We start from the raw sequence: 26568 nt of genomic DNA, 5'->3' as shown, positions 1-26568 counted from the left end.
TGTGTTTGTGCACATATATTGTATTCATGAAATAAGATATTGTAGACAGACAGCAGATATTGGCAAAAATCCCTTCTCTAGAATCTGAATTGGTAAACCAACCATATATGGCCATTGCTTTTTACCCGTTACTGACTTTTGAAAACACAAAGTCTGGACTTTTTACATTTTTTAACTGCCTCTGTTGACAGTTTCTACTCGTTAATGCTTTCCAACATTCGCTATTTCCATTTTCAACACATGCACCAAGTGTGCCGATGGATGAGTACACTTGCATGTGCACACACACTCTGACATCACAACAAATATGTGCACACACATTTCCTTAGCTTAACTGTGTATGTTGAATACATGCAAACACCTCACCACACTTGTGTTTGACTATGTAACCATATTATGCATCACAGTATGTACTGCTGCACAAGATACTTTAGCCTCTGTGAGTGGAGATGCTGGAATCATAAGCTAAATACACATGTGAATAACATTTTTGCATCATGCCTTTTTTTTCCAGATATTTTTGTAAATTTTTAATTTGTGTAACATTTTATACTATGGCACTGTGTGATTTTTAAATGAGCCAAGCAACTGGTGGTAGAGTATCTTATGCACTTAGCTTGCTTCCAGGCTACAAGCCAGAACATGCAATTATATAGCACCGTGGCATACAGCCGTACCCAACACACTCACCTTTGTGTGACCTATATTTTCTCTGGAAAAAAAAATTAAGTGGAACTGCATAAATGCCAGTACAACCAGTAATTCTGAGGAAAGGTTCCTTGGAGGAATGCCAAGGAAACATGCAGTGGCATTATTTCTGTTCTGCTCAGATTAATATCACTGCCTCTTGTAACTCTGCCATGCTGCAACTTGAGAGCGACCCAGACAAAGGGTGTCAAATCCTCAGGCATGACGTGGGATCCAGTTCTGCTGAAACAGGACACTCTGGCAGCAACCGGCATCAATAGTTTGGTGCTGAACAACAGAGAACAGTTGCCCAGTTCATTTGAGGTTATTATTTTTTGTTGTGGTTTTTCGCCGTAGAAATCAGAGATATTTTTAAAGGAAATGACAGCTGAGCGTTTGTCTGATGGTGAATGTTGAGTCAGATAACCAGAAGTTCTGTTGGGTCTGTTTTTCAGAGGTGCAAAGGATCGAGCTCCTAACACCATGGATATGGACACACAGCCGCAAGGACAGCAAGCAGCCGTGCCAGTCTTTCAGCCCCAGGTAGACTCCACACACAGATACACATGAACACAAGCCAAACAGCCAACAAAGGCTGTGAAGTAGGCTGACACATTAAGTGAGATCATGATTGTCATGATCTTAAATCAGCAGTCCTTAAATCTTTTGCAAACTCTAACAAAAAAATAAAATGTATCCACAACAGATCACTTCTGTTTGGCTATCACCATGTTTCTGACCCACAGAAACAGTGTCACCTGATGTTAGCTGAACACAAAATGATATATTCACTCCAACCAGAAAGAAGCAATCGGATCAAGTATTTACATGGTTGTTTGGCCCTGATGTATTTCAGTTGAATGGAAGTTTACTCCACCCTTCTTGATCTGATTGAACATTCATTCAGATTGGGCCAAGTGAAATCACTCACTCTCAATTGAGGGGGTTACATGAGGCACTTTTGTTTTAACTGGGCTATTATTCCGATAATTTGTAGAAAACAAGGGTTCATGTAAACACAGCTCTTGATTTTTCAGTCACTGGATTAACCAAAAACAAATAACTGCAGACACATTTATCCATGAATAAACATATAGACCACCGCTGTTGCAAAGGGTTTTTATTTCAGTGCATCTGTTATTATAGTCATCTCACATCATATTGTGAGTGATTTTGTTAAATGTAATAAGGACTGTGTCATTACAAATTGTTCCCCTGTAGATACATGGACATGGAGGGAGGATTAATAATTTATGACCCATTCATCCAATTATTACAAGCATAGTATTCCACCTCCTTCACATTTTGAACTGTTAATATTCGTATTAGCCTTTTTTCCTTGCGTCAATCAAGTTGTGCTTTCAGTCTGAGCATCCTTCAGAACACTGTAGTGTGTGTGTGTGTGTGCGTGTGTGTGTATGTGTGTGTAAGATAGACAGCAGTGGATGAATGTTGAGTTGTTTCTATTGATCAGAGCTCTGGAGGCTGGCAGAGCTTGGCCTCCCTGCATGCCTCTCTTGGTTCGATACAAGTCAGGTTTGTTCTGTGCAAATCTGGTCATTGTTGGATTTTAATACCGCCCTCCAACATCAGGCCCATTGATTTCTTTCCAGAAGGATGTTTTTGCCTCCATAACTATTGAATAGATTTTAAACAAAGAGGATCATCCATATGCCCCAGAGTAAATGTGGATATATATTTATATATATTTTTCAGAAATAAACAACACTAAAAATAGGACCGTACTCTCAGTTGTTGTTTTTCTAGTGTGTGCAAGGGCACTGCAAGATTAACACTGGAATTGCCAAGGGGGTTAATTTATTCTAAGATGTGTAATTGTAAAATTAACGATAAATTGGGTAGCGCACAGAAGAAAGTCAGATAAAAGCTCTAATGATTAATTTCACTTAGGCAACACTCCCCCCACGCATACACACACAGACACTAGATCTTCCACTGATCTCCCAACAGTTGATTCTGTGTATTGTTCAGGCTTAATGATCTCTCTCTCTCTGTTTTTCAATCTATTTCTAGCCGTTTACATCAGTGTTAATTTCAGGCCTACTTCTTGTGCTTAGGTTATTGGTAGCACAGTGAACTTTCCATGTTGCATCATGTTTTTCCACTCTCAAAGAGCTCCTCTGAACTGATTTCACATTTAGCGAGAGATTGAGAGAGGGAGTCACTTAGAGTATGTAGATGGCTGTCTGTCTGTCTAACCAGCATCCAGATGGGTGCCTTTCAACAAGTCCTGTATCTGTTTCACACTTTCCCAAGGTTCAGTCTGCACGGTAGCACGGGGGGGAAAAAACCCACCAGCCTCTTCCTGAAGGAATCTGAATTGTATATCTGATGAAGGGTATTCTGTATCGCTTGCAATATCATTCCTCTTGGTCCCGGAGGTATGATGCATATGCATTAGGTAAACGAGATGAGCTGGTAAGATGTGCATTTTTAATGGCGCATTTGCTCTTTGAGTGAGTGGGAGGGTTGGCAAGGAGGCCCCCCTCAGATCAGATTTTGATAGTCACTGCAGAGTTTGACAGACATGGATCTGTCAGTACGCGCCTAGACAAGGCGGTGCGGTTGTGGAGCAGATTGAGAGGAGAAGAACGAGAAGCACCTTTGGGGTGAATCCTGCCGCTTTGACTGCCTGGCTGGCTCACTGGCTGACTGGCTGAAGATGAATATTGCATGGTGCCGTGCTCAAGGGGGCAGGTGACTGGTGAGGATGGGAGTGGAGTCCCCCTCCTGCCTGCCAGTTGCTGTTTCTGTCTCCTTGCATCCCTCCCTGTCTCACTTTGAGACTACATCCACACTACTCCGACTAATTTTGTTTACGTGTAAAAACAACTTGTGTTCACATTGAAGCTTTGAGGTGGTTTTCGAGGAGATCTCCATCCATACCTAAATACTGAAACAATTAAAAAAAGCAAAGCCAATGAAGAAATCTCTTTTTGTTTTGGTTAGCAGAAATCAAACTGCACATCATTTACACATTATTTATCTAAGTCATAGCTATGCTTCATGCTTCATAGTTATACTTCTATTTTCGGGTTCTAGTACAGATAAAATCACAATACTTTTTTATATCATGTTGGTGGCCATAATATGAAGACGTGAAGAATTCTTTCAAGTGCACTGGACTGAATGTTGATCACCACTAAATGACCCCAAACACGGTTGACAAGCCTGAATCTTCACTAGTAGTTTGACACTAATTAACCTCCACAAGACTTCTCTTTAAAACAAACATTCCAAGGAGACCATTAAGGACTGTAGTTTTGACTTTTGCTACTTAAGAACAGACCACATTAATTACATGTCATTAAGGTAGAACGACTAGTCTTGTGGTCTTTCCACTACTCGTTGTTAATAGCCAATTAGTTGTAGTTGTTGATTATGATCATGCAGAATAAGGTGTCAGTAGGTGCTTTATAGTGACCTATAATGTCAATATGCTTCTAATATGCATGCTAATAATCATCTAGTTAAGGGTGAATATATGTACCCGAGTATAAAGTGATCTGATTTTGAATGTAGCCACTGAGTGTGGACAGTTCTCTCTCGCTCTGTTTTCTGCCTCCCTCACTGTCTCTCTCCATGGGAGACAGCACCTCTATGCCGCCGCTGGCCTTTCTGTGGCAGCCGTTGGCACCGCTGGGCTGTCACATCACACCCTCTCCCCTCTGCTGCCTGTCTTCTCCCCCCTCTCACTCTCTCTCCCTCTCCTTGTCTTCCGCATTCCCTCTTCCACTCTCCATGTGTCTTGTCAGTTGTGTTTGGCAATGGTGTCATTATTGGGCAGCCCGAATCACACTTCCTCCTATGAGCTGTCTGTCTGTCTCTCCCACTGTCTCTCGCTCTGCTCTCCTCTCTCCCTTTCAATTCTCCTGCTAGTGAGTTGCCCATGGCGGTTGTATGTCACCTTTATACCCAAGACACGCTGTCCCTTACAGACGTTACCCACAATACCTTGCATGACTGCCACTTAATCTCCATCCCCTGCAGCTTATCCCCATCACCAAGCAGAATGATTTAAGTGATAAGAGTACCACATGGTACAGCACAGAAATGTAAGTCAAGAAGAGGATGAAGATCAAAATTTAGAAAGAGACTGTGACGAGCAATGTGCCTAACACAAACTGATTCTTTGTATATGCCTTAGTAAGTGAGGATTTCAAACATTTAACGTGTGACCCCCTCCTCATTTATTTTGGCCAGTATTAGATGAGGTACATTTATTGTTTTTGCCTTGACATTAATATGAGAGGTTTGTGATGGATAAATGTAAAAAAGCAGACATTATTTAGTAATTTAACTTTTTTTAATTTTTCAAATGATGGAAATTCCACGTAAGAATCAAACATGTATCCTTGGCAGCATTTGTCCCATGATTTACCTGAGAAAAAAAACAGGACCCCATTCTTCTTAAAGGTCCAGAAGACAGCCCTGTTTCTTTAGACTCTACCATCATATTTAACCAACATATTAACAATCAAGTCTAGATCCTTAAAAGCAGTAGTCTATATAACCATCTCCCCCAGTTTTGTTTAGACACTGACCCCTGCGTCATTCAGGGTCATTCCTCTGTGACTTCGTGTGTGTGTGTGCGTGTGTGAGTGTGTCTGGGCCTTGTGTTTCAGCTGGGAGCTCCTGATTGTGTGACACCCGAGTGCGGCAGATGAGACGGCCTGTCAGTCAGCTTTGGCCTGGCTGCCCTTTGAAGGCCAGGCCAGGGGGCGAAGAGGTGCCGCAAATGGCCTGTGAAGTTTACATACACTGCCCACTGCTAAACAGATTAGCTCTAATGAAGTGTCTAATGCCGGGGCCGCTGGCTGACATAATCCTGCCTGGCAGCCCGGCCCCTTGGCTGCCAAAAAAGCCGCCCTCCCTCCAGCCCTCTCTTCCGCCCTCGCACGGCCTCTGCTGCCACCCAGGGCGACTCCACATGGGGAGGTGCCCACTGTTAATCATGCCGGACAGTGTGCGATCTGACATGCAAATGTAGGTCATTGCATATGTAAATGTGTGATTACGGGGCTGGCATGCCAGGACACATTAGCAAGACTGTGCTCTCAGCAGGCGGTTGTCACAGCGCTTTAGAGGCTCATGCTAACATTTGTCAAGCTACCACGCAGCGAATGAAAGCAATGCCCTCTTGTCCTCTCTCTCCCTTTCTCTTTCTCCCTCCCTGTCTCTCTCTCACTCATATGCATGTGTATGTGTCTGTCTATCTATTTATATACAGCTATCTTTCTAAGCTATCTAATCTATCTATGGCTATATATATTTATATATATCTATATCTCTCTCTATATATGTGTGTATATATATATATATATATATATATATATATATATATATATATATATATATATATATATATATATATATATATATATATATATATATATATATATACATATATACATACACACATACACACACACACACACACACACACCCACCCGTATGTCCATCGTGCATCCTTGCACAAATGCGTCTGTCATCAATATAACTGCTCAATATAGCCACACTTTAAATGTGACGCACCTTGTAGATATTTCTAGGCAAGTTTGTGGAACAATATGTACTATTGTGAAAGCATTCGGTGGTAGCTATTAGCAAGGAGCTTTTTAAAAAAAAAAATATTTCAGAGCTGTGTAATGTTGAACAATGGGTAGTGGAGCCGTGTGTCATGCTCTCTGTCAGAGTGACTCTCAGACAGCTCGGGATGATTGTAGTGTCATGCTGAAAAATGCACACACCTCAGCGGTGTTAAGTGTTAATTGGACAGGGCATCTAATTGGCTCACGCCTCTTCCTTTGGCTGTCAACTTTAAACTTTAAAGACAATGACCCCCCCCCCCCCCCATACTAGCTATGTTTTTTGCTGTCTTCTCTGACAGCAAGTTGACACATGTACTGCTGCACTGCTGTAGAGCCTACTTAGATCCACCTCCTCCAGAGGTAAATTAACTTAGATGCTGTTTTGCTTAACTCACAGTACATAATCCTTTTTCTATTTATATTTTAATCCAAATCTGAAATGTTTTGCTCTCTGTGTTGTAGCAATTTTTCCATATGACATCGAACAAGGTATCAAATATCCAATATTTTTCAAGGTTTTGCATCAAAGAAATTCCAGTATTGTGACAACACTATCAGGTAGCCATAAAAGGTTTAGTTGATTAGTTTAAAACTGAATTGTCAGATTGGTCTGTGGTTGAAAAATAATCTTTGGCTGCAGCCCTACTAGCCACACAGCCAGTAGAGTATCAGTTGTTTCCTTTATCTATACTTTAGTGTGATTTATCTCATTGTTTTCCTTTTGTAGGGAAGAGGCAGCTTAAGGAATCTTAGCCTCCAGTCTATGTTCATGGTAACTCAGTCAAATGGCAAAACACAAGTGAAGCGGTGTGACAGAGTTACCATGAGTGTGATGACACTACCGTCTTGTGTGTGTTAGTGCTTCAGAGATTCTTTTTGACCTTCTCCCCCTCTTCATCCTCCTTCCCTGTGTCCTGAGTGGCTTGCCCCTAAGCTGCTCCCACTGCCTCATTGGCAGAAGCGCTGGTGACATGTGGCATTCTGATATCTGTCACCTTCTGTTTGCTCCTGCCAACGCCTTCTACGAGTTTACCAAAAGGCTGGAAAGGTCAACTAGCCTGCTCTGTGCTTTTTTTTTCACACATCACATCCAAGGGGGCTCATTTTGGTTTATTTCTGAGTGTTTTATTATTATTTTTTTTTAATTGTCGATGGTGAGTGTCTCAGCCTGCGCAGCCAATCGTGTAGCGAGGAGAGGTGCGGAGTCCTATAGTCTGTGGCTCAGCGCCAGACTGTCAGTGACTTGGCGGACAAAAGAAGGAAGAGAACTCTGGATTCTTGTGAACTTGAAAACAAGTCAGATGCAAGGATAAGTTTTCTACACTTATGTAATAGGATATTATCCATCCCTGTTGGGAAGTATTTTTTTCATCAGGGCTGTTTTGTGGCTAGCACAGCACTCTGCCGCCAAGAGTCATCCATTTGCCTGCTGAGAAGATTTAAGGTAACTTTAATTAGATACACAGAAATATGATAAATCTAAATAAGAATCATGGTGCTGTCCTGCTGCCTGTATTGGAAAAAAAAGGGGTCTGGTACCATGTTAACCTGCTACTTGTGAGTTCACACTTTTAAGTAGAAGAAGAAAACATTTACAGTCCCAAACCTCTAATTGTGTTCTATGTAGTTAGGTAAATATCAGAAAGTAAGCACTTATCTCCACCTATAGGCTTTAGTGAGGTGACACGGTGCTGCAGTTAAGCGTGTGCACATTCCTCAAGACCTCTCACAGCGTGGCACATCAGCCTAATGCCAGTCAAATCATCAGCAGCCTAGAGCAGCCTCTGAGCAAAACAAACTACAGAAGCTGGGCCTCACCGCTGTTTTACCCACATCCTTCAGTACTTATCCTTTCTGCTTTCAGTAATGTGGAGATAACTTACTTCAACGGTAAATACACGATAACTGCAAAATGTCTTTAATTCAGTTTTTTCCCCCCGGTTTTGAATGTGTGTGCATATGCTGTTTGATCAAGCACATGGTTTTGCGCACAAGCGTTAATTTGTTGTTGTGTTCTTTCTTTTAGAAACCTTTGCAGCCAGATATGGGCCATAACTCATTGGCGAACTTCCAAATTGAGAAGAAGATTGGACGTGGCCAGTTCAGTGAGGTGTACCGGGCGAGGTACCTCTTAGACAACACGTCAGTGGCCCTTAAGAAAGTCCAGGTAAGACAAAGAAATATCACATTTAATAGCCAATGGTTTCAGCCCATGTCCGTAACAGCCATTTTCCCATCTAGCTTTATGATGTTTTTGTTGTTGTCCTCATGAAGGGTTCACCTCAGACAGGTTGTCAGTCTGTCAAAAGGTCAATACGGACAGCCAAATATACTCGCTTTTGTGTGCAATTTAACCCTGAGAATTCACCTCATTCCACTTTAGTGAAGGTCAGGCATTCATACACTAGTATTTATACAAGCACAGATTGTAAGCTTGAGAAAGTATGGTAAATCTGACATAAATTTCATGTCAATTTACTAGGAAAATGCATGAAAAAAGTCAACAGATTCCTATTGTTTTCTGTCTTTTAAATGAAACAATTGTTAAACACACTCTGAGAGTGAGGACCAATGTTCACATTCAAATACTTATACATGCATGTGAAACAGTAATATTTTTAATGCAGCATGAATGTGTAGGCTCAACTAGCTTCACAGTATGACTCAGTTCCCTGGTGATTGTGCATATACATATTCTACATTCACATACATACGCTATTCACAGACTTGCACACACACACCAGAAGGATATGATGCTCTGGTTGGGTATACACACACCTTACACAAGAATACTTGTGTGGTACTGAGATGTGAAACACCTGTAGTCACTCCAACGCCACCCTCTAGATAACAGCAACCATGTTTTCTGTTAAGTGTTTTTTCTTATTTTCTCTCCATCTCTCCATCTTACTATTCCTTGAATATGTCATAACACCCCTCTCTGTCCTCTCCCTCTCTCTCCCCCTCTCTCTCTTCTCTCTCTCCCCTTTTGATCTCTTGATAGATATTCGACTTGATGGATGCCAAAGCTCGGCAAGATTGCATCAAAGAGATAGATCTCCTTAAGGTAAAGAACCAGAGAAGAGGGAGACGGCGTCATGCACTGCGCTCTGTTCTCTTTAGGTGCCTCAGCTGAGACCTTCCACCACAGGAAAACAATTGATCTGCACCAGACGGCTCAGATTTGTGTGTTGGTGTGTGGGCACATGCTTGTGTGTGTGCGATGCCTTCTTGCATGGTTATAAAATGCATTGGGGTGTTTGTGCACACAAGTGAGAATATGAATGAGCATGTGTGTGTGACTATACAGTACATGTGTATTAGTGTGTGTTTCCTTATGTCTCTGAGCTGTGTGTGTGTGTGTGCGTGTGTGTGTGTGTGTGAGCACAGGGGTGCACCATTGTTACATCCCTCCAGGCTCACATTGACTCTTTTTTTTAAATGCCAAAACCATTGTTTTTTATCTTTTTGTAGCATTTAGAGCCGGGCAACAGTGGATCAGCATGGAATTTTAGCAGTCTCCCACATGTGTCTCTTGATGTTTTACCTCCTCCCTTCCCTCATTCTTGCTTTATTTTTCTTTTTCCCCCCCCCAATGAAGTGGTTTCATCAAGCTGCCATAAACATGTGTCAGATGGGTTGCTCTCAGACACTAATGAACAAACTAATGACAGCTTCAATATCTCCCCCTGTCTGCAAGATCCTAGATGTGTGTCAAAGTTGTGTGTGTTTGTGGTTTAATAGTGAGCATTCATGCATTCCTGGTAGTGTTTCCCCTCCATATATGAAGCCCCCTCTGCGCATGTGTATACACTGCAGGCAATTTGTGCTCATAGACACACTCACACGTACACATTGGGGAAAAAAACAAAACCAATTAGCTTGCTTCAAACGTATCAGTGAATCTCCTGGGGCTCTTTGGGCCAATCAAAGACAACAATACTCAGATGCAGGCAAGACCCTGTAGAGAGCTGTTATCTGAGTAGCAAATCATTTACTTGATGGTGGGGTTTGCCTAGATTGGTGTTTTTGACCTCTTCAGGGGGGTCAGGGCAGGGTCAGATGTCACATTCTGACAGGTGAATACGTTTCTCATTTCCTCTGTGCTTCTCCCACATTTCCTTATTTCTCTCCCATTTTCTTTAATACCCTCTTTTTAGTGTTTCTCCCTCTTCTGTCTATATCTTAGTCACCCAGCTGCTATGTACTTCAATTCATCTCTTTTCCTTATACTCTCCTTGCTTGTCTTACCCCCCTCAGAGCTTTTTGTTCCCTTCTTTTCATCCTGTAAGCTGATTGCGAGTGAACATCGAAGTTACGTCGGGGTCCTGCGCTGCCCAGCCAGCCTGATAATAAAGGGCTGAGTGTGAGAGAGACAGTCCTTCTGCCTTATCCCCCTCTAGACAGGCCAACAGGAGACACAGCCAAATCAGAATAATGAGAGGCACACTGGCATGGACCGACTGGAATGACACACATACTGGCGCGTGATCACATGCACACACACGCACAAATACACACACACACACAGACATGCTCACACATGCTCACACACACACATATTCAGTCATGGCCTTTCAACAGTCTGTGTATTTGTTTGTTTGTCTGTCTATGTTTGTGTCTGCCCATTCATCTGTATTTTCCTGTTCTGGCATCATCATGATTTTAACTTGAGAATCTCACTTCTCACTCAGTCCTCTTGTCTAAATCCGAATGTTGGTCGCAGAAATAGCCTGCTCCCTGCCAATCTGCTAGTTTCACCATTCTTGAATTCCCACAGCTGTGTATTCTTCTTGCTTGTGGTTACTATTGAGCCTGGATTGCATTCTGAAGCCTAATGATATACCCTAATCAGCAGAGAAAAGCTGTAATGATGTCTGCGTGTTGCATCTCTGTGTTATGGCTTCTGTACAAGTGTGTGTGTGTGTGTGTGTGTGTGTGTGTGCGTGTTTGTGTGTGTATCTGGGTTCTGCATGTGATTAGATTATACCAGCGGTCTACTGACAAGACAGAGAGCTAGCAGCAACAGCTTCAATTAACCTGATACACACACTGAATTCACTTTAATCTTTTGTCTCATGAGGAGTGATATATTTTTTTCTTTTTGCAAGTTTACAACATGTTTCGTTTCTCCTCGGATGGACAGACAACTCAGAGTTGCATGTCGCCTCATTTTCTTATTCAGTGAATTGAAAAATATCAATATGCTGTGCAACACAAGGCATTCATTTCAGCAGGTGATGGACAAGCTGCTTTCACTTAATCTTTGTCAGCTGAAGTACACTGTCCAATCTATCATTTTACAACACTTGCTGTCCTGATTCTACTTTTATAAACATATTGTAACCTAATTTATTATCATGGTTTATTTCCTGTCATCAGATTGCAATACTTGGTATCTTGTTCTTCTTTGAAACACAGCAGAAGCTCACCAAATACATCACGGTCTTGTACACACGCTGGTGTGTAATTACATAATCATGCAAGAGTATGTGATATTTCCCAATGAATTATTGTTGTGTTGCGGTAGGCCCCCATCCGTCATTTATATAAACATCTGCATGTGAACAGATCTCTTTATTTCTCTGCATCCCCCGCCTGAGGTTCAACTTGTGGAAGAGGAGTGGGTTGGGGGGTGTAGAGGGGGGCACTTGTCATCACTCTGTGGCTGTGCTACAGTGTGGAGCCGTGCAGAACTGCCACTCTGAGCCAAAAATACATCTGGCATGAGAGGACAAGGGAGGGAGAAAGAAAGATGGAGACATGAGGAGAGGAAAAAGAACGATTGAGGAAGAGGATTGTGGAGGGATGCAGAGATGGATAGAGAGTGTAGTCATGCAGAGTGTACTCTACTGTGCTCTCCTTTCCCCTCTTCTCGGCATCATCCTGAGCATGAACATTTCTTTAATCACAGCAGAGAAAGCAGAGCGGAGCTGAGTGGAGGACGCGTGTCACACTGCTCCGTCTGCTCCATCGCATCAAGCCCCCCCCTCCCGTTGCCACGCCACACAGCTCCGTGTCTCCAGCTCTCCACATATCCCCATTGCTCCCTTTTCCCTCACCCTTTGCTTTCACTCTTCTCACCTTATCCATCTCCTGCCCCTTTTTCCTACCCTCACCTTTGTTCTATTTCCCCACCCTTTCACCTCACCCTCTCTCCATCATTCGTCTTGCTTGTCTGTGTCACTGTGTCATTTGTTTCTTTCCCCTCATTGCTCCTCTGTCCTTCCCTCCCCCCTTTCTCTGCTTGCTCTGGATGGATGGAGACTTTTTGTTTACTACAGGGAATGCTGTTCCTGCCTTATTGACCAACCAACAGGAAGGAATCTCAGCCAGAGATGAGCCTAGGATGCTTGTTTTTCTGACTGCCAGCCATGTCAGCCTGTCAGGCGTGTGCGCACGGGCAAGCGCGCGCGCGCGTGTGTGTGTGTGTGTGTCGCACATGGGTTGTTGTCATCACAGACAGAGGGGTTGTTGTGACATGTCACCCAGCTTTATCACACTGGAGGACAAAACTGTCTCATTAGGTCCACACTTACCCAAATATGGATTCCAAATATGGATTCAAGTCTTGTTTTAATTGGTGGTAAAGTACAGTGGATGGCACAGCTCATGACATGAACTTCTGTTATTTATCAGCTGATAAGGTTGTCTTGATATAAACTACAAGTTGGCAAGATGATACTACTGTCTGTAGCTTCTTCTAGGAATTACTTTCACTCTAGGATAAAGTTGTGTGACAATGGAAGCTCTTAATATGACAAGTGTCGCCAACATCTTCGCTTTTCTCTTTATAACACGATGACATGCTTTTTTCTTCTTCCGATGTGTTCGCTTTCTTATTTCCAACAACATGACATGCAGTTTTTTTTTCCCCACAGCAATTGAACCACCCCAATGTGATAAAGTACCATGCGTCTTTTATTGAGGACAATGAGCTGAACATAGTCCTGGAGCTAGCGGACGCAGGAGATCTCTCGCGTATGATCAAGGTAAGGAAGTCTCCACAACAGCGAACACACTAGTGATCACTCAGAGTGCCCAGACTGCTTGAAGTACATCTGTTTTGTTCATGTGGTCATCAAATACTTAAAGGAAGATTCAACTGCAAGAGCAGAAAAGTACACAGACTCAAAACTAAAAATATGAAGTTAAATCCTGTATAATGGCCACAACAACACCATATCACACATTTGATGTCCAAAGGAATGCCAGCATTAAAGCAGCAGACTGCTGACGTGGGCTTTTATAACTGAATAAATGGTGGCAGGAGGTCTGCGGTTTGTGGGTGTCACAGGATTTTGACTACCTGGACACTGAGTCAATCTGAATCATCTATCCCAGTCTGAAACCAAAAACCAACTAATATAAGGCTTCCTGCAACCCCCTTTAATCTCAGTAGTCTGTTTTGACTTCTGCCTGGACTGTGAAAGGGAAGTTGTTAAAAATCAAGCAATGATTAATGGTCATAAAGTCCCAGCATGTGTTATGCATGTCGGGGGTATCTCTGGCTTTAATCTGTCTTTTTGTTCATATATTTTACTCTTTAAATCTTGAGGTGAAGGAAGACAAAACTGCCATTTATGGTAACATCTTCATGAAGGATTCTGGGAATCCTGAATTGTTTTTATTCCTCATGTACATTGTTATGTTTGACATATGTCATTCAAAAAAGTCTGCCCAGCTTTTCACATTGACGTAATAATTTCAGTGGTTTTAACCAAAAAATCAACATTCAGTCAAAAAAGAGGCAGTTGTAGAGCAGAAGAAGTAAGTGTTGCTTTGACCCACATCCATGTGTCAGGTTGACCGTGTGTTAAACCTTAAACAAGGTTTTGCGGGGCGAGGTTGTTGAAAGAAGGAACAAGGTTGTTCAAAAGTGGAAGCGATTATATCCCAGACTCACCCTGTTATTCGTCTTTGAGTTAGACCAAACCCCCAGTTATTATAAAAACCTGCCAGTATAGCAAATTAGTGGTGTGCATGTAAAAAGCCTGGTCTTCTCCCATGCATAAATGATGCTGCAGCGTTGTATCTGCACAGCTCGACAAGCTGTTTGCAGTCATACTCAGCAGCTCCACATCCGCACAGTTCAACACAGCAAATTAGGAGAGGCGAGGATTAGCGATACAAGAGAGTGAACATGGCAGGCTCCGCGCAAGCACACACACACACGCACGCACACACACACACACACACACACACACACACACACACACACACACACACACACACACACACACACACACACACACACACACACACACACCAGTGATATATATCCAGTATGCACACATACAGAAACTGAATACGTACATATGGTATACTGTATAAGCAAAGAATGTGCAGACACAGCCATGAAAACGTGCACAGGCAAATTTTCAGTGATGCACTTTTCAAAGATACATCACGGCAGCCTGAAGAGGTGAGATAATAACAAACCACTGAGCTTCACTGCTATCTTAGCCAAGCTACTGAGGATGCTGGGAGCATTCAGACAGTCATCTCCTTATGGCAGCTGACAACATACAGTCTCACACACAGAGAGTACACGCCTCTCCTCTGCACAGTTTGTCTCCTGCATCGTTCTAAATGATTTGTTTTTTTAATGTAACAGTGGCAGTCCAGAGGTGCGTGCCATGGATTAGCCCCGCCCCCTCTCCTCGGGCCATAATGTGAAGTAAACACATTCGTACAGTGTGCCATATGTAAAACAGAACCCCCTCGATGCATGAATTTAACATTTTTTATTCTTTTTGATTTTTCGTCCTCCACGCTGCTCTCTCCTCCTTTCTCTCTCCTTCCCTCATTTTCTATTACTCTCTCTCTCTGACCATCTCAGAATTCAAATGAAATCAAATGGTCCTTGATTTGCATGCACTTACAGAATATTGCATGTGCAGTGTTTGCTATTAAAGGCATGGAGAAGAGGGTGGTGGTGGTGTTGGTGGGCGTCTATGTGCTCCCCCATTGACATCAAACAGTCCTCTGATATGGAAATGGGAGGGCAAGGGAAGAATGGCTTCTCACTAAGGCTTTGTTTGGATGTAGGCCAAGGTCTATCCCTCCCTCTCTCTATCTATCTTTCTCTGTCCCTCTCTTTCTCTCACAGCTTCCTTCATTTTCTGTATTTCTTCCCATCACGACTACCTTTATTTTCCTTTCCTCTGTTTCTCCACTATTTGCTGTCTCCCCATCCATCTCTTACAATTTTTAGTAGGGCTACGGACCAGTAATATTAACAGTCCTGTCCTTGCTCCTTCTTTAACCTCTGACCTCACTAGAGTTGACGAATAATTCTGTTTCTGTAGTAGATAAACCTACTTCCTAGAGAAATACACAACCCTAAGTTATTTCCATAAATATTGTAGCCTTACTAAGAGAACAAAATGAACAGAGACATGATAGGGTTAGAAAAGGAAAAGTAGAAAGTAGTTTCCTCATAGGGGCCCCGCATATCTTACAGAAAATAAAACCACACACACTTTCTGCATACAGACACAGTAATACAATGGAAAAAATAATTGGGAAACCTTAAAGTACAAACAGATTATATTCACCTTTAATACATTTATTGAAGATACTGATATTCTTCTTTGTGAGACTAGCAGTCATTCCATCTAATTGTCAGCAAATTCGAGGTACACTTTTGAATTGTAGCAAAAAAGAAAATGCCAATTATGCACATTTCCATCAACTGGTTTGAGGTGAATAAACTAGGCTAGGGAAGAGCTCAGTTTTAAGAGAAGTTGAACATACTGGTTACGTTATGCATGAATGTGATAAATCGAGTAGAAGAAGGAGGAGATGGAAACAAAATTAGTTGTTCGCCAAACACCAATTTAACTACAAAAAGAAAAAGGAGAAGAAACAAAAGTTCTTCTTTAAACAGCTTTTTCTTCTTTCAGAGGAGAAACAGCTGATCAGTCATGTGATTATACTTTTCATTCAGAAAAGGTGTTTCCATCTCTCATTAAGCGCATTAATGCCTTTTTAAAAAAGGGCAAAAATTACCTCAAGGTAGCATTACACCTTGAGGGAATTTCTCTTTTTCTGTTTCCAACCCCACCTGGAAATGTTCAATAATTTTACTGTTGCTTTAACAATAACTTTTGCGAGGCAGGAGTCTATACTAAATTCTTTAAATTGAAACTGTCATGTGCAGGACTCACATCCAAGATTACTTGAATCCAGGATATTCTTTCTTGCAAATTAAAATCCTGCTGGTAGCAAGACTTCTTACATGGACACCCTGTCCTCACCAGTTGATTGTTCTGTCTGTGGATCAATAAGACATTATGCCTAAGTTGAAGCCCTGTCATCATTGTGGTTTTTCTGGATATAGACCACACTCTTGATGATCCAGAACCATGTGCTCGACCTTTAAAATGAATAAATAAAAAAATAAATAAACTTTAAACAACTGGAACCCACTGTGTTACTGAAATCTGGACTGTACCTAACAAAAGAGCTGCGTGCCAGATGGGAGAGGTTTGGAAGGTACCACAAATTTCTTCTCTCTGTTCCTGAGAATGCATGTGCTTTCCATTGTAGGCCATAGGGAAAATGAGACGGAGCTCGGTTAGGCAAGGGACAGACTGTAAGGAGAGCAGTCTGGGTTGCATTAACAGTGGAGTCAGAGCAGGGGACTGAGGCTGGGGATGGATGCTGTATAAACACATACAGACATAAAAACTTGGCTACCACCTTAAGATTGTATTCCATGCCACACACAACATTTTCCCACTCCTGTTAAAATATTTTATTTGTTCCCCCTTTCAGGTAGGCAAATGTTGCTATGATTTTCTGATTTTGTGTGTGTGTGTGTGTGTGTGTGTGTGGATGCGTGCGTTCCCTTTACAGCACTTTAAGAAGCAGAGGAGGCTTATCCCAGAGCGAACAGTGTGGAAGTACTTTGTCCAGCTCTGCAGTGCTCTTGAACATATGCACTCCCGACGAGTCATGCACAGAGGTATTGTTGACGTGTGCACGTGCACATGTACGTGCACTCACACATTTACACTCACACTCACACACACATATTTGGCCAATTTCTTCATTTTAAGATGATCTATAGAATTTCCCCAATCTGGACAACTTAAATTGAGCCAGCTTAAATGTTTTGAACATGTTTGGAAGTGCGAAAGGAAAGTACGTAGTAGTTGGAGCGGAGTCAAGAAAAGCAGCAGCATAGCACCAGTTGTTTTTTTTTCTCCAAAGAATGAAGTTTGGTCAAACAGCAGAGAGATACAATTGATTATATGAATGATGTCTCAAAGCATGACCAATTACACATTCAGTCTTTCATTTTATCTGGCTTGCTTTTGTTACATTTATTTCAGTGTGGTGTGAAATAAACTTGCAGAGACTTTAAATGACATTGGAAAAGATGAACCCCAGTTCGGTCACCGACCCTGGACAAAGTCAAGGAGACATTATTAAATCATAGTCATTTCTTTCATGGTGCCAGAGAAGTGCAAAGAGGTATAAGGATACTGAAACTGAGGCTGAAACCATTTTCCAAAAAACAAGCATGCCAACACTGCTGGTGCAGCCTGTTAAGCTCTTATTATCTTAACGTAACAAAACTTAAAAAAAACTAATTCAGACCAAACCGTTAATTAATGCTTTAGGACTGTCTCTATGTCTGCAGATACTCACTCTGAAGAATACAGGATTCAAGCAGTAGGGTCAAAGGACTTAGCTCTGTCTCAATGTGCCATCACTTGTCGATGTTAGTCAGTCCATGCTGATGTATATCAACGAGCACAAGCTGCAGTTGTTTTTCTGGAACAACCAACAGGTCATATTTATTATGTAGCCTCACTGACATTTGTTAATTATTTTTCCTGAGCTTGTTGCTGGATCACCAAAGATTTGAAAGATTTAGACAAAAAAAGAAGCTGTTGAGTTGTAAAGGATTACCTGTCTCCAGCAAGTTTCAAGTGTCTGCAAGTACATTTTTAATAGCACACTGAATATAAATGAAACCAATTGATGTCAGATGATAACCTTCTTTTTGTATGCTGCTGTTTCACACTTCCTACTTAACAGAATAAAACTTAAATACTTACAGTAAGCCCTTAAAAATCAAAATGGAATGTAAAGTCAGTGATTTTTTTCAGTGTGAACGACCTTGTTGCATAATACAGACGGCTTAAGTGTAGGTGTTAAACAACACATAGACCAGAGAACACAGTGTTTATGGGCACACATGCTTTCAGTAGGGCCCAGTCAAATCAAGTCCTGCATTCATGTGCTTAGGCTGTAACACACACGTACACACGCACGCACACACAGCTACAGGTGGTGTACTTCCGTTGGACTGAGTCTGATTAGGGCACAGGGACACTAATGAACCCTGAGCTCTGGGCTTTAATGACCACTTAACATAGACCGCCTATTCAAAAGCCGCTTACAATTATATTGAAGCAGTAAATTTCAAAGGCTGATGCGTGTCACATTAACATTACTTTAAAAAAAGCAACAGAAGCCGTTTGCTAACACCCACATTGAATAAAATTAATATTGTCAATAGAGATGTGTTTTCAGAAAAAAGACCAAATACCAAATTTTTCCAACTCAATCTCCAGCACAGTTGACACCCCCTTTATTTTGTTTTTGGGCTTATGGTCACATCTCTATACCATAGGTCTTGTGGTCGCTCAAATTGTCTGTCAAGACTGTAAGAGTAAGAATTTATATAGTCTCTTTGATTTTTGTAAGATAAGATCATTTTTAATTTCCTTTTTATTAGTCCCATCACAGGGAAATTGGCAAGGGGACAGCAAAAAAAGAGAACAATATAAACAGTGCTAACAAAAAGCACTCATCAATAGAATTTATTTAACCATTACACATAGGTATCAAACAGTGATTATATTTCTCCTCTCCTCTCCTCTCCTCTCCTCTCCTCTCCTCTCCTCTCCTCTCCTCTCCTCTCCTCTCCTCTCCTCTCCTCTCCTCTCCTCTCCTCTCCTCTCCTCTCCTCCCCTCTCCTCTCCTCTCCTCTCCAGATATCAAGCCAGCCAATGTATTCATCACAGCTACAGGAGTAGTGAAACTAGGAGACTTGGGACTGGGACGATTCTTCAGCTCCAAAACAACCGCAGCTCACTCACTAGGTAATTAACAACAGTCCATACGTATGTGGATATACACGCTTTAACCACACACTTGACATATATGAACACACAAATGCACACAGACTCAGTCTCTAAGACACAGTGGCCCCTAGTAATCACCCAGTGTTGGATGTGTTTCATTAGACTTGGTGAGCCCAGAGCCATGTGTCATATAGTCATGCTGCCTGGCCATGGCTGTGCCCAGCCCCTTCATAGGCCACTTAGCCACTTCCTGTTGCCTTGACCTTTAAACCTAACACAGATTAAGACTGGGCAGAGGCCTTCTACACACAGCTCTGATTGTGACTGTGTGCCATAAAACAAGCCAGCCAACTTTACAATCAGGGTTATTGTTGGCATTGACTGGTGTGTTTGTCACCTGCAGGAAACAAAATCGTATAACATTATTTTTTTGTTCAAAGAGTGAGAACTGTGGCCCAGAATTGCAGCAATAATTAAGATGTATCCATTTGGCTTAGTTTAAGATGAAGTGTGCTAAACCTGAGACTGTACAATCTGAAAAAGAGAACACGTACCACATGTTTCAATGCCTTTTTGAAAGCAAAAGGTTTTTAATGACTTTGGGCCTGGTACTGTAAATCTTATGGAGTCAAGGCTGTACATTTAATAAGAGAGTGCAACAACATTGAAGTGATTATTGATTTCCACAGTATTGATATTTGTACCACTTCAAGCTTTGTCCTATCAGTGAAAGACCTGTAGTTTAACACAAATACACTCAGAGACTCATACACACCCGTCTTCTTAGGTTCAGAGGTGTCCTAGTGTTTAAAACGCAAGCGTACCTATTAACAATTTGTTAACAGCGTGTTCCTGCCAGCCTTCATCACTTTGCCCTATGGTTAAAATCTATGCACCTTCTTGTTTTTCACAATGTAAAATGCTGCGGAGTCAAGAAAGATACTGGACATCATGGATATAATGGTATGAACTGAAAATGTTAGAAATCAGTCCATAAAAATAAGGGATGTGCACAACTAGTCAACTGCTGGATTTAACATCGCTACTCTCTCTAGTCTGGCATAAAATTGGCATTATTTCCTTTGAAATTTAAAGTCTTCCTCATCAAAAATGTACATTTGGTCATTTGAGATGTTACACAGCAACCCGTTGCTAGGGTGCCAGCAGCTTTTAAAACATGATTTGGGTTATTGGAGAATGTGATAAATGGTTTTAGATGGTTCTTATTATATACACAATAATATTTATAAAAATACAGCTTTCTGAAGATTTGTTATGAAATCTTAAAACACCAACATGTCCTGAGAAATGACAGGTTGTCCCCTATAAAATCATCAGTGAAAAAAGCTTTTTCATTATTCATGACTTCTCTTAAGTCCTTAAAAATGTTTTTCTTGACAGTAGAATTGCTGAGAAATTCTTTGCACTTTGCGTTTTTGTAAAAAAAAAAAAAAAAAATAGCGTTAGAATGATTCTCTTATTTTTTTACTAGTAATGTACTGAAAAGATCATCTGCCCATCCTGATCTGATATTCAGCCTTTTTTGATCATTGGGCTGATTTTTTGCTGATGAATTATAATGAATTAATTTTGAAGTATTCTTTGGCTCTGGTGCAGCTGCCTCTCTCTGTCCATAGTCATCACTCCGTGGTTTCACTACCCACAATACTATCTGATAGGTAACATGTCACGACTAATAGCCCATCAACACTGAGTAATCTGAAAGTCACTTGTAACTAAAGTTAACAAATTAGTATAGTGGGGTTAAAATGCAAAATATTTTCCTCCAAAATGTTGTGTGTAATGGGAAATAAAAAGTAAATGAAAATACCCATCTGAAGCACAAGTACCTCAAAATTGTAAGTACAGTACTTGAGTAAATACTTACATTCCCCACAGATTCTATTAAATTACACCATAACATTTTCATTTTTACAGCAAGTAAATATCTGTTCTATAATAGTTAAAAAGCAAAAACATACAAAGGTCGATCTTGGTACTTAAGCAGCTGAATGTTTGGTATTACAAAGTGAAATGTGGCTCAAATCACTGTAGAGAAGATGGTCACACAGAGTCCCCTCTGCAATTTCAGCAGAAAATATAGAAAAAATAAATTCCATAGACAAATATAAACGCTGTCATTCACACTGTCACACTTCCCTATGTCAAACTGTTATTACCACAAACAGCGCGCTATTCTCAGCCCCTGTACAGCAGCAGCCCAGCCTTTGAGAAAGTGTGAATCACATGATCAACTCAACAGAAGCCCTATCAACTAAGCAGCTTGCAGTGCCAGCAGAGGCGGGTGAAAGAGTCTGTGATTGCTCATTAAACGTTGAGTCCACAGCACCCTCTTTAGGCTGATGGAGGATCGGCAGTCCTACAACCAGAGGGGTCAACTGGAATACCCTCTTTAATCTAAAGCATCAAGACTGCTTTGTTAATCTCCAAAAAAACACCACAATTCACAGTGTCACATTTCTGGAAAGTATGCATTTTATATGAACTTTGGGGACAGTAATTTGAATCTTTTAAGATTTTACTGTATTCAGTAGTTAATCTTGTGCTGCAGAATCAAATGACGGTTGACGTTGGTTTGCATGACTTGTTGACACAAGGGACTCAGAGTGCATCATGTGTCCACCCAGTGTCCCAGACTTTCCCCTTGACATTTTGTTGTGGTTTATTTCAAGAAGCAGATTTGCTCTCTGGTGTTCTTGGTCACATATCCTTCTCTCCTGCTGCTGTTTCTCTATCTTGTCCTTCCCCTTTTCCTTTCCTCTCTCTCCCCCTCTGGTGCCCTGCCTTTTAGTGGGAGAAAAAGACGAAGGTTGGGGTAAAAGGGAGAGAGAAAGAAGGAAGGTGTGAAAAAACTGTAGTTGGAGAATGGAGGACAGAGCACAGAGTGAAAGAGTAAAGAGAGAGAAAGGGAAAGAGGAGAAAGCAAGCTGTCAGAAACAGAAAGGAGCATAAGATATAGAAGAACGGGTGACAATGAAACACAAAAAGAAAGGTAGAATGTGCAGGGTGTGAGAGAAGAGAATGTGACAGAGTGACACAGAAAAAGGAGGAGAAAAAAAGAAGCAGAGAGAAGGAAAAAAGTTAGAGGGAGCAGGAGAAAGGAAGAGGAGACAATATGACAGCGTGACAGTGAAAATGAAGGGAAAAAAGAAAGCAAGAGTGAGAAAGAGGGATGGAAAGAAAGTGAGGAAGAGGTACATGTGTGTGTGTGTGTGTGTGTGTGTGTGTGTGTGTGTGTGTGTGTGTGTGTGTGCGCAATAGCGTGCCAGCATGGATCTGTAATGAGCCCAGCCACCCAGCTGAACAGAAGAGCTGGGTGGTGGAGATGAGATGGAGGTCCAGGCATACAGCCTGTCAGCTCCCAGGCTTTCAACTCAGCAGCTCAGCAGCCTCTCTCTCTCTCTCTCTCTCTCTCTCTCTCTCTCTCTCTCTCTCTCTCTCTCTCTCTCTCTCTCTCTCTCTCTCTCTCTCTCTCTCTCTCTCTCTCTCTCTCTCTCTCTCTCTCTCTCTCTCTCTCTCTCACACACGCACACACAAATTGTATCTTACACACTCTTTCCAAACTGAGAGACACTCAGACTCTTTGTCTTCTATGTAGATGTTCAGTCTGTATGCTCAGGGAAATGTGTGCACATCTATATGGGCGCGCACACACACACACACACACACACACACACACACACACACACACACACACATTCAGAGTCAGGTTGTCATGCACATTCACATGGATTTCCGCCAGGCACATAAACAGACTTGCACTTGGTGACACATATGCATCCATACTCTAGGAGATGTGACTGAGAAAAACACACATACCACACTACTTTTTTCAGTGCTGGTCATGGGAATGCAGGGTTAATACCAGAGTTGGATTTAAGAGAAAAAGAGCAAAAGAACGGTAGTAACTGGAAAATTGATGCAATATTGCAATCATCAGAGGAATGAGAGACTGGCCAATTGGCAGTAGTGAGTAGTAATATACCTGCAATTAACACCTGTAATGAGGGAGGTGTTAACGATGAGTAAGGGGGAAAGGAAGGAAAAGGAAAGTGAGGAGGAGGGGAAACCAAGAAACAGGCTGATGTTGGAAATAATTATGACAATTTCAACAGGTATATAAATACTTGGTCATCTTATAAAGGCAAGCAAGCGAGTCGTGAAACAGAGAGTGGTATGCAGGGAGCCAAATGGGGGGTGCAGGCCCAGCAGGACCTATAGAAAACTGAGAAAACATAATGGAAATATAAGGAGATCCAGAGAACGCTTTCTGCCTATGAGAAATAGTCTGCTGCTGCCTACATCCAAACATTTAATTAGTTAAAACACAATAGAGCAGAGTTTCTCCTGCCCCCTCAATCTCAATGAGAAATTCAATCACATCAGAAGGTTGCTTGCTGTTTAAAATACAGATATTTAAAACTGGCAAAAGACTACAGATGAGAGGAGGCTCAGAGCATCAATGGTAACTATTCCCCATGAAATGCTTCATTGTTTAAAAGGTCCTGTAAAAGCATTAGGTTAAATTAAGAAATAAATTGCAACAAGTGTGCAATCAAATCAATAACTGGAATTAAATAACGCCAATAATGGTTAAGGGGGTTAGAAGTGTGGGGTTCTTTATACTGGATGGCATCTCACCTCCTATACAACAATGATTACCCTGTTTCGCAGAGAATACAGTGTTGTCACAGCCATTCACAATAATGGAAATCAATCCCAACATGACTTTCAATTTATTTGCATGAATAAGTAATGTGGCCTTAATTTAGCATGCTGAAGGAGCCTGAGCCCAGCGCTGCTGCCTTTTTTAATGCAACTATTAGCATAAGAGAGGCTGATTCTTTTTAATCAACTAATAATGAATGTTAGGGGAGCTTGTTCAGACTGCACCAAGAGACCTCACAGCTCACGCACACACAGCTAGGCACACACGCACACACACACAAATCACAATACCAACCTGATGACCAATTAAAACAGCAATCCCCAGTCCCCTGTTTATTCTTCCACTTGCTCTCTCTGCCTATGCAGATGCTGATTATTTCTGGAATGACAGGTAACACTTCATTATTCAAAACCGCACATTTAAGATAAAAGTGTGTTTTCTCAACCCAATTAGATCTGCACCAAAATTAAAAGTGCTAGCTTTTCATTTCTGTTCCCATAGACTTCAAATGTTATTCCTCCCTGTGTAATAGTTTTATTAATTGCTATTACATTAGTTGAGTTTCCTCCAACCTTTTAATGTGCAGAATGGCTCTTGAGAGTGTGTGTGTGCGTGCATGGATTTTTTTCTACCATTCCTGCAAGCTGACTTTTCTGCAGTTTTTTTTTTTTCACTTGAGAGCTGTTCTCACCTACCCAGCTCACTTCAACTGTTTGCGCCTATTGTAAACGACTACCAGTTACCTCGATAAAAAATCATGAATAAAAATCATGTATAGAAGACAGCTTTAACATTTGCATCTGTTCCCTTGTTAAAGGCTTTGTTTGAGGTAACATACAAACGAGATACAACAGCTTTTCTGATATTCATTTTTTAGGGGCAGGTGCTGTTACTGATGTGAGGAAGTAAAAAATTCCGATATCAATACATCGGCTGATATACACAATTTTTAATTATTTTTTTTAATCATCCCTCATGTATTTTTATCAAACACTTGTAACAAAGATATGTAACGGAGAAGATATTTTAGAGTTTAACAATACATTTCATTATTTGAAATGATATCAGTGCACTGAAAGAATAAACTCACTGGGATTCTAATAATTATAAATGATCCTGAGCATCTTTTTCTGTCTAATTATGTTTAAAGAAATATATCAACACATATGGGGCAACGCATAGGCTGTTACCAATATATCTGTAATAGCCAGAACTGGCGGAAAATGTCAGCCAATTGATATATTGATCGGGCTTTACTCACAACCATGAACAATCCGGAAGTTTTCCCTTTCAACCTGTAGTGTCATGCACTGTTAAAGAGACATAAGGAAACAAACCTCCTCATAAATGTGTTCAACCTTGACTCCAGATAAAGGAAGTGAAATGAGTTTCTCACTGATTAAGTGGACTTGATATCTGAAGACACTGGGCTCACTGCGTTTTAAACAAATATGGTCATAGTTTTGTGGTAATACCTTTCATAACAGTAACATTTTTAGTATGATGTAATGTTTAAAAGTCAGTAAATGTCACCAAAACTGTTGAAATATAGGGAACTCAAATGTAATCTAAGTTAGCTTATTTTTCCATATAAAACACAAACTGTATCATGTGCCTACATTCATTGTCATGTGCAGTTGTGAACCAACTTAGCATAGCCTGTGTAGCTGTCATCTTCATATTGCAGTAAGCCCTCATTCAGATTTTAGCTTGAGAGGATGTGGAATGAGCAGAGTCTCAGAGCTGCTCAGCACCGGTTAAAGGGCTGGTAAAATTTCCATCCTTTAACCATATGCGATTAATATCAACCCTCTGCTGGATGTGCCTGATAGACTTTTACATGGGAAGTCACAGCAAACAGAAAGCAAATGAAAAAAGCAGCCAGTCAGATTCAACTAAGGGACCAGCAAATATCCACATTTTCCAGCAGTGTGCTATGGATGTGATGTTGAGCTGTGGTTCCTCTTTGTGTCCAGTTGGGTGAAGGTCTGATTCTCTGGAGCTCTGCCAGTCGCATGGCAGTTGGGGATTCTTGAGTTTCCAAACCAGAACCAGAAATGGGCCAAGTTTTAAGGCTCCACTGCTGCTCCCTGGGCGTACTCTCTGACTACTGTTTCAGATCATTACCGAGCCCCACTAATCAAAACTGATTTACGTATAGTTTGTGTGTGCGAGTATGTCTGCTGTACACATGTATGCAACTTTGTGGTACTTGCACAATTGCATGCACTGTATGGGTGTGTATGATGATATCTTGATTACTTGAGCTTACTTTGGCAATGTGCTTTAAATGCTACCTCTAGTTAGATTTTTTTTTTGTTAAACTCTTTATATAAAGAATACCCCAACCTCTAAATGTGTCACCGTTTGAGATTACACTTCAATACCTCACCTTCTCTCCTGTACTGTGTGAGCTCTGTCAGTGATGTTGATGAACTGGGGGAAGCATGGGGTTTGCAATGCAAAATGTTAA

General features: G+C 41.3%; 1 protein-coding gene across 6 annotated transcripts in view; it reads left to right on the top strand.

Moving 5' to 3' along the window:
- nek7 (NIMA-related kinase 7) overlaps positions 1-26568 on the top strand; it is a 74266-nt gene that overhangs the window by 20153 nt on the left and 27545 nt on the right. For all 6 annotated transcript variants that reach the window (XM_037113889.1, XM_037113892.1, XM_037113893.1 and 3 more), the window contains exons 2-7: positions 1143-1230; positions 8326-8466; positions 9304-9366; positions 13181-13291; positions 17163-17271; positions 19316-19423. In XM_037113889.1, coding sequence (XP_036969784.1) covers positions 1171-1230; positions 8326-8466; positions 9304-9366; positions 13181-13291; positions 17163-17271; positions 19316-19423 — 592 coding nt within the window. In that variant the 5' untranslated portion in view covers positions 1143-1170. The remainder of the gene's footprint in view (positions 1-1142; positions 1231-8325; positions 8467-9303; positions 9367-13180; positions 13292-17162; positions 17272-19315; positions 19424-26568) is intronic.

This window comes from Acanthopagrus latus, chromosome 11 (assembly GCF_904848185.1).
Source record: "Acanthopagrus latus isolate v.2019 chromosome 11, fAcaLat1.1, whole genome shotgun sequence".
Taxonomy (NCBI): Eukaryota; Metazoa; Chordata; class Actinopteri; order Spariformes; family Sparidae; genus Acanthopagrus; species Acanthopagrus latus.
Note: the sequence above shows the minus strand (reverse complement) of the source record. Positions and strands in the feature narration are given on the sequence as shown.